This window comes from Mya arenaria, chromosome 17 (genome assembly GCF_026914265.1).
Source record: "Mya arenaria isolate MELC-2E11 chromosome 17, ASM2691426v1".
NCBI classification, from domain to species: domain Eukaryota; kingdom Metazoa; phylum Mollusca; class Bivalvia; order Myida; family Myidae; genus Mya; species Mya arenaria.
In genome coordinates, this window is record NC_069138.1 from 24,579,268 (window position 1) to 24,588,070 (window position 8,803).

At 32.0% G+C, this 8,803-nt stretch overlaps 1 protein-coding gene across 1 annotated transcript; it reads left to right on the forward strand.

Moving 5' to 3' along the window:
• The first annotated feature begins 1,129 nt into the window (after positions 1-1,129).
• LOC128224331 (uncharacterized) lies at positions 1,130-8,509 on the forward strand. The gene is made up of 7 exons (XM_052934144.1): positions 1,130-1,235; positions 1,417-1,554; positions 2,226-2,315; positions 2,768-2,992; positions 3,247-3,543; positions 5,276-5,312; positions 5,452-8,509. Exons 4-7 carry the CDS (start codon positions 2,857-2,859, stop codon positions 6,269-6,271), a joined length of 1,290 nt encoding a protein of 429 aa, XP_052790104.1. The 5' UTR covers positions 1,130-1,235; positions 1,417-1,554; positions 2,226-2,315; positions 2,768-2,856; the 3' UTR covers positions 6,272-8,509.
• Positions 8,510-8,803: the final 294 nt, after the last annotated feature.

Below are 8,803 nucleotides of genomic sequence, written 5' to 3' on the forward strand. Positions count from 1 at the left end.
ACGTATACCATATCCGAACATGAACAATGGACAAGTCATTACATTTACATAACTAAACTCATATGTGACATAAGTACTTACATTAAAACATCCTGTAAGATTCCCTCATAAAGCTTTTCATGTGTTTACACACAAATATTATACTTGTTAGCAGAAACATCGAATAGGATACCAAGGAGTCTGTATGTGAGGATCGTAAAAAAAACATTATCACACAGATGGCCTGTTTCGATATTAATCCCGCCAAAGAGTGTGCATTTGGATAATGGTGAAGAACAGACAGGTCAAAAAGGGTATTTTCAATCCAGTCAAAATAATTCAGATTCACATGAGGAAAACATACAACCGCAAACAAATAATTTAATTCAAACTTAGGTATAAACAGATCACAAACACAGAAACAGGCCTAGATATGTTATTTTTATTGAAAACACTTATTCAAAGACTTTCTCTTTGTTTCTTTAACACGTTGTGATATAACTTCAGCTCACCAAAATGATCATGTTTTGTCTTAGCAAGATATATTATATATTTCAAAGTGTTCAATTAAATTTGGATTTTTGTCTTTTTAAACGTAGACCATTTTTTCACTCACTATGAAGGTACAGGAAAGTACAACTTAGATATATTCTATATTATCTTAGTTTTGTTATTTCAATTACCATTGTAACTCATAAGACGAAATTTAGATTTTGAATTTTGAATAAAAACAAAACTGGAAGTCCTTGCAGCTTTCATTACAATTTTATAACATAAGCATGTTTTAATCAAACTTTTGAAAGCTATTTTGTGTACTCAAATATATTCCTAATCAATCTTTTTTAAAGCAAAGGTAGCGGTTCAAAAATGCCACAACCTCCGGCTTGATAAAAAAACTCGGTATTTTATAATGCACTTAATTCATTTCTCGATACAATAGAAATGCCGGGATGTCATAAACTGTAATAAAATACATTAACGCGATGGCTTTTTGTTATTATTTCTGTATATAGCTCATTTTAAATAGCGTATTTAACAGCATCGAGAGGGAAGTTCATTTGTAATCGTTTTGTACTTCGACTTTCAAATAGACTTAATACTGTCGGTTTGAATTGATATTAAGATAAATAAATATGTACGAGTATATGTCTTGTCAACCATTGTTTATGATTTCTGTTTTGTAGAGGATGGTGATGCGGTGGTTAATTTAGAACAGTTAGCAGCAACAAATGTTATACAAGAGCACACACGGTCACGTATGCAACTTGTTATCATTTTCGTGCATATTTATGTAAATTTAGAACCCACAGTATAATGTGCTTTAGATTTCTATAATCATGATTTTAGTGCAATTTTCTTTTTGTACGATTTTAACAATATTTTTTAAGAATAATGATAACAAACTGCAAGGTCAAATGTTCATAATATCATTTCTAGAAATTTTACGGTTAACCCTTAACAACTGTCCGGAGGATAAATACAGAGAACTGGTTTCAAAGTTTCAAGAGGCTTTGCAAGAAGAAAAAGATTGTGCCTCACATAGTGCCAAACAAGCAGATGAACATTTTTTGAATGGTAAGATTTGATGTTTTTGATAGAAATGTCATGAGACTTCACGATTATCCATGCAAACATTATAAAGATCTACAATTACACCTATTATTTGCGAAGTTTCTTTAAGATAATCCAAATTTAATCCTGACAAATAACGCTTCCAAGGTGACTGAAGGTATTAATTTCTAAACAATATTTCGTTCGTATGAGGCATAAATACACTATAAAACTTCGTAAGAATATTAAAGATGCACTCTTACTCCCAACTAGTATTTACCACAATTAAAACAATTGTTTTAATATACCAAAAAGGAAGAATAAATGTCAAAAACAATGGTTTCTATGAATGCTACCGAGTTTTATTTGAAACAAAGGTGCTAAAAACACGGTATTTCTACCTTATGAGACGATAGTAGTTCGCAGTAAATCTTTTAGAATTCACCAATCATTTAATATTTTTGCATATTCAGCTATTACATATTCGGTTACAATCCTGTTATTAGTAATTAATAATTTCCTTAAGTGCATTATTTTGGAAGTAGTTATAGGTTTATTGCTCAAAATTTATATTTGTAATACATGTGTGTGCATTGATTTTGAATAAGAGTGCCACTTTAATGCGATTGAAAGCATGTGCACAAAAGAAGCGTAAATATAATAGTTTCAAGCTACATAATTTAACACTTTTTTAGTTTCAGCTCCAAGTACGTCTACGTCGTCTTCAGAACATGATGATCCTTTAAAAAGAGCATTTCTAAGTTTCTTACGAACACTCAGCGAATGTAAGACATGCCTTCAATTTGATAAGCTATATAACGTTCACAGATTTTACATGTTGTACATTAAGTTTCATTTAACCTTATCTAAAATATGTTTTTTCTTCCAACATTTAGAAAATATTTGTTTCTAAATAAATTGGATCTTAAAATCAAGTTCGTTAAATAGTTCTAACTTGACAGCTGTTATTTAAGAGAACTTAATTCCATCAAACTTTTTTACTTTTTGTAAAGGGAGATATTTTAAAAATGCGACTGCTATTTCTCCGTCACTTTTTAAAACAGTAATTTAGTTGATTGTCTTTTATATCAAAAGGTCTTGTTCAATTAAATCAAGTATTTGTCTCGAGTTGTTTGTTAACAATAATGCAACACAAGGCCTGAGAAGAAATGCAGTAATGTAGTAGAACATTCCAGGTTTTAGAGTGTGTGTTTTAAACTTAAAGTGTTTATTTCAGGTGATTGCAACGTAGACAAAGTTGAAGAGGGGAGTATCATACTCACAGTGAATTGCCTTACGACCAAAGCATTCATTTCCCTTTGCAATATGTGCATAACGGGACAAATCTACATGGTAATTTATCCCTTGGAAGAGGAGATAAGACAAATATATGGAATCAAATACCTGGACGTCAAAATTACAGCACAAAAACAAAGTTTCGTTAAAAACGTCGCAGATATTAGTAAGAATAACTCCAAATAAATAAATGTTAAAAGTTCTTTTTTTCAGACACAGCTATGTGAGTAATGTTAAAAACTGTGTTAATGTTACACAATGTTAATTAGTGATTAATTTGATGATACCGGAGATTAGAGTAAAAATTGTTTGACCAGATATTTGTAATATATCTTGTTATTTTGTACAGTAAATCTGACGAAACAAATCTGTTCACTAAATTGTATTGCTATTATCATGATAATGTTGTTCATGTTTCAGCGCGACAGGTAGCTTCTTTAAAGCGAGAACAAGGAGCAACACTCTCTTGCCCAGTGAAGGTGAAATTATCAAAAACTACTATGGAAACATATTTCGATGAGTCAGCCAAAAACAAATTACAGATAGAAGCGGAAGTTAAATTACCAATATACATCGACCCGGGTAGCGTGTCCAGGAACGTTTCCAAAAATAAGCATCGCGTTTGCAATGAATTCGCTGAAGTTTGTAGGAAGGAACTAAATATTTCAACACTTGACGTTCAGTTTGATTTGTCTCCGTCAAAGGAAATCAATGCAGGTAATGGTAAATGTATTATATAAGTTGCCCAAAGCATAGCATGTATTGTTAGTCTTCCACCAAAATATATCACCTACCTCCGGACGATAAACCACAGAAAATGTCCGCTTTATAACTCTTACAAACAACAGTGTTCAACCTTAATGGGACGATATTCATATTTTATCCATTTATCTGAAAAATATTTATATTTTGTTTGAATACATTGATACATTTGACAGCAGCAGTACATCGCTAAAGCCATGTCACTAACGTTGTACGAAATGTACCCAACATGTCTATGACAGAAAATTGTGGGCGTTCGTAGGATAGTCGTGTGTGGTAGGAAGCCACGTTCAAATTTAACTATTCTACCATCTTTAAACATGTCCAAAGTTGCTTTCGTCAAACACACATGTCTTGGCAATATGTACATATCTAAACGGTCCTCCCGATTGTAGTGGTGTATAACAATGGTTGTTCATCTTTATTCTTTCCTCTACTAATTTCTTTTTTCCCCAACCTCTGTCCCAAATGTCTCACTACTGTTTAGCTCTTAACACTTAGAAATACATGTCCATACTTATCTGATAACAAATATATTCTGAAAATATCTGCATAAGGAACATAGATCGACCAAGATATGTTCATCTTCTGGAGATCCTTACATCAGCCAATGACAGGCCTTCTTCCACTTTGTTAAAAGTCAGCAGAAAAGTTGAATACAATTAATATTTAGCTTGTTTTCCAAATATTTCGAAGATTAACCTTTTAAAATATATGCAAATTGTACATGAGTCGGTAACGTACTGACAACAGAGCAGCACGAATTTTGCGTTGTAGTTGCAACGCTCACCAAAAGCAAAACCGTCTGTCAGTAATATATTTTTTACAAATGAAAAACATTCAAACGAACTATTTGTGGGTGAATAATACAAGGGCACATATGTTATGTTAACAAAATGTTCCCTTTTAAAATTAGAAACAAAATAACAGTTACTTCAATGTTAAACCGAACCTTATATCGTAATAAAACATTTTTGTGAGAAATAAATACAACATTTTTTTTTATTTAATTACAAATATGCATTTCTTTGTGATCATAGTATCTTCACACAAGCATGAACTAGTTTTGCAGCATAAAACATATGGAAAGAGGAAAATAACATTGTATTAACTAACCGTGTATCACACATATTTTGGATAAAAGGTAGGTAACAATTCAATCACGTTCAGGGTACCACATATTGATAAGGTTTCAGCGTAACACAAAATAGCGAAATAGAACATTATTTAAACGTTCAGCGTATCAGTTGGCTTCGATTGTTTAAAAAAAAATAACCAACATTGCCAGGCATATTCGTTGCGAAGGCGATGTGTCACATGCGGTAGCCAAACTGAGTCCTTCCGGCAAAATCATGTTATGTTCACGTATTAAAATAACATCAAATATGTTATTCGACCGACTTACCAAAATGTTTCCACGTTCGATATATGTTTACTTGATATTAAACGTTTGAATATAAATAAAACAAAACCTTGTATCATTTTTGTTTTAAATTTAGTTTGTCCGCAACGATAAGACTATGAGCTATATAATAGTATAGTCAAATACCATGTCCTGTTCTCAAAACATTATCCAAGAGTTATAATTATCCTCGAATTTAGATTGTGTTTTAACGTATAAATAGGTACAAACATCTAATTTTTTAATGTTTTACCATTTTATCAATACGTTAAAAATTATTTTCAGAACGGCTTTCGGCTACAGCTGAAGTTCAACCATTAAGGTAATATTTTTAAGCATGTCCAATTAATAAAACGTTAGTTATCTATATGAACAATTGTAATTTTTAAAATCAATTTGATCTTATAGTTTTAGTTTATCCTGGTAGGCATGCTACCTGTACAAAAATGCTGTATTTTTAGTGAGAAATCAAGTCGAAAAGCACAACACATTCGCGATATTCAGATAAAGGAAAGAGAGGAAAGGTTTCCGTGCGTGACTGGCATTTTAGTTATCCATGACAAAATGTTTCTGGTTGACTCAGCCGACAAAAGGGACGGCAACCAAACCATAAAGGTCGTGGATTTGAAAACGGACACCATTGCATACGCCTTAAAGCTGGACGATATTCCTTGGGATCTAACATCTGTTGGGGAGGAGAAGATTGCAGTTACTTTTCCAATGAAAGGTGATGTCGGTTTTTACCTTCATTCATCAGAGAACCCGTTGCTTTTTGAAAGCAATATTGATGTAGGTGAGGGATGTCGAGGAATCGTGTATGCAAATAAAACCCTGCTTGTGTCGTTTGCAGCAACTTCTTCTGAAAGGCGAGGAAGGGTGGAAGTACTGTCACTATTTGGTGAACATCTAAAAATATTTGAGAACACCGAGAATGATCACATGTATTACATTTCACAAGAAGATGAGCAGGAGTACTTCTTTGTATCTGACTTTGAGAACAATCATATTATTACCATGAATGATAATGGAAAGATTTTGTGCGAGTATTATGACGTCGAAATGCCTTATGGTATTGTATCAGATTCATCGGGCTCATTATTTGCATGTAGCTCTTGTTGCAAAACAGCTGTCGAGTTGAATTTAAGCACTGGTCAGGCACATGAACTTATTAAGAAACAGTACTTGCGTCAGCCTAGGTGCGTTGCCTTTTGCAAAGAGACAAAGCTCATGTACATTGGCATGTGGAAAAACAACTTTGTAAAGGTATTCCGACTATCCTAAATCTCATTGGCCGTCTGAAAGGTATTGTTCCTTTGACCCACTTCTCTGGAACAAACCCCGTTCTAGATGTTCTGTAGAACGATAAAGATTTGATTGCTGAATGCGATGTAAGATCCGTATGTATATCAAGCGTGTTCATAGCAAAAATACTTTCATGTAGCGCATGTTTTTTATGATCATGACCACCAAATGTATACAAATGAAAATGCGAACATGTGTAGGCTTTTTACTCTAAACATTGTTTTCTGCAATAATCAAGAGTTTGCAGTTTTTAATTATTTGTTTCCCATTTGTTTGTCCTTGAACATTTTATACCTGTTAAAAAGCTTATTATTACATGCTTTTTTCAAACTGCTACGTAGTTTAAGATACTTCTTATATCTTATATCGTACAAAGAATTATTTGAATAACAAATTTCTACGAAATTGCATACATGACTATGTTTGCTATCTTCTTTGCCAACTTTCTAAGTGACAATGATAGTCAATTCAAGTGGACAACATCTTGCAATTTCTGTATTCTACAGTTTATTGTTTTGTTTTTATTGCTGTTGTTGTATTTTTCACTTTTTTGAACAGACTGCATTATTTTTTTATAAAAACGTTAAATAGTTTATCGAAGTGATATAATAATGACACGGTAATTAATACAAATACTAGTTCTCAGACAATGCAAACAATTTGCAATTGTATACACTTAAGTGAAACTTATATGTAACATTTATATGCTCTGTCTTGAGAATAACTAAGGATATCTAATCAAATTAGACCATTCTAGAAAATCTTTCAAAGTTGTCCCTAAATGTTTAATGCCTGGCTTCAATAGCCACAGTTTTTGTCAAATTCGAATGAAATTTAAAAAAAACCTTGAAAATAATTGATATTATTTGGAAACTTTTTCCATAAGGTGGAAAGCATGGAGGCGTAAATGAACACAAATGGTCGTTTCCGGTTTCTCGACTTACCCTATTTTTATGCCCCGACACTTACCATTTTTATTTCCCTTTTTTCATATTTTTTTCTTTTAAAAGTTAGTGCTTTTGACTATTAACAATACCAGTGATGCTAATACTGATTGTATAGGTGTTCTTATTCATACAATTTATAATTTGGTAACAGAAACTCTCAAGAAACAATTTTCTTCATATTTTTTCAGACTTACCTACCCTATTTTGGGGGGCATGGGACCGGAAACAAACATATGATTTGTTTTCACGTAACGAAACCTGCGGAATACCCTTCTTTAGATGGAGATATTCCTAGTTCACCATAATATGGTGTTTTATTGCACAGTTGATAAGATTCGCTAGAATATGTACAGATGTCAAAAATTTCAGCTCTCGCAGTAAACTTATGACGGTAAAACTTCTAAAACAGGGTTTCAGATATTATAAATTAAGGAAAATTTTCTCAAAATTTGTTAAGGGTCATTATAATCTTATATCAAAGTGCAATAGTAGTCTTAAATCGCTGATTGCTAATAATATTGATCATCCCGATTTTTATGGTGATGTTTCCAGCAGGTAGTTGGATAGATAGACTCACTGAATTACTTGGATTTTATTTAAACCGTGGATATAAAGGCAATATTTTAAAGAGTACTTGCCTTCTAGTTTTTGAAGATGAATTCCTGAAACAAAATATAGGGTTGAATATAGCATCCTTACATAACTATTGCTAATTCGTGTTATCTTTAAAACCTTTTTTGGCTGACTTGGGAGTGTTTTGGCATGTGACATCATTTTCTTCAAATATTTTACATAGGTAATCATTTGGAAGAAACAGATTAGCTAATATATGTCGCTTTTATTTTTAATAATGTTTTTTTTTTTATTTGTTCCCAGTTTTCGTACAATGAAGCTTTTTATTATGAAACTCTATGATCACACATTTTTAAACCTTATATTTTATAAGGCAGACAGTACAGTGTGTGATGCTCGTAGTTTCAAACAATGACTGCATCGTATCTTTGAAAAGTGTTTGCTTTAGGTACTCTGAATTGTATTCCTCCGTCTGCAGATAGAGTTGGGATCTCTTATCATAGAAGTACTCGGGGTTTACCTATAAGTTTATTACTATTTGTATTACTATCTAGTTTCCTCAAAGTAATACTTTAATAAGATTTACCTTTTACGTGTTTTTCTTTCTTTAGGATTGTTGGGATAAGAGGGAGGTTTGTGCAATTCAAGTGGTTTAAACCCTCAGTTAATTAACATTTTACTGACCGTTCCAAGGCGGTACCTAACAATCCTTGATAAACATACCTATTTTATATATATATATATATATATATATATATATATATATATATATATATATATATATATATATATATATATATATAGTATGTAAGCACTGTGTTGTTTGTGGAGTTTTGTGCTGTTCTTCCATGTTTTTTGTTTGTGATTTTTTGTTCTATGTCTTTGGCGTTTACCTAGTGCCATTATACCGGGTTTATGTTTAAACTTTTTGCTACTGATCTTGTTTCTGTAGGTTTTTTTCATAAATATTGTAATTTCTATGAATAATGCT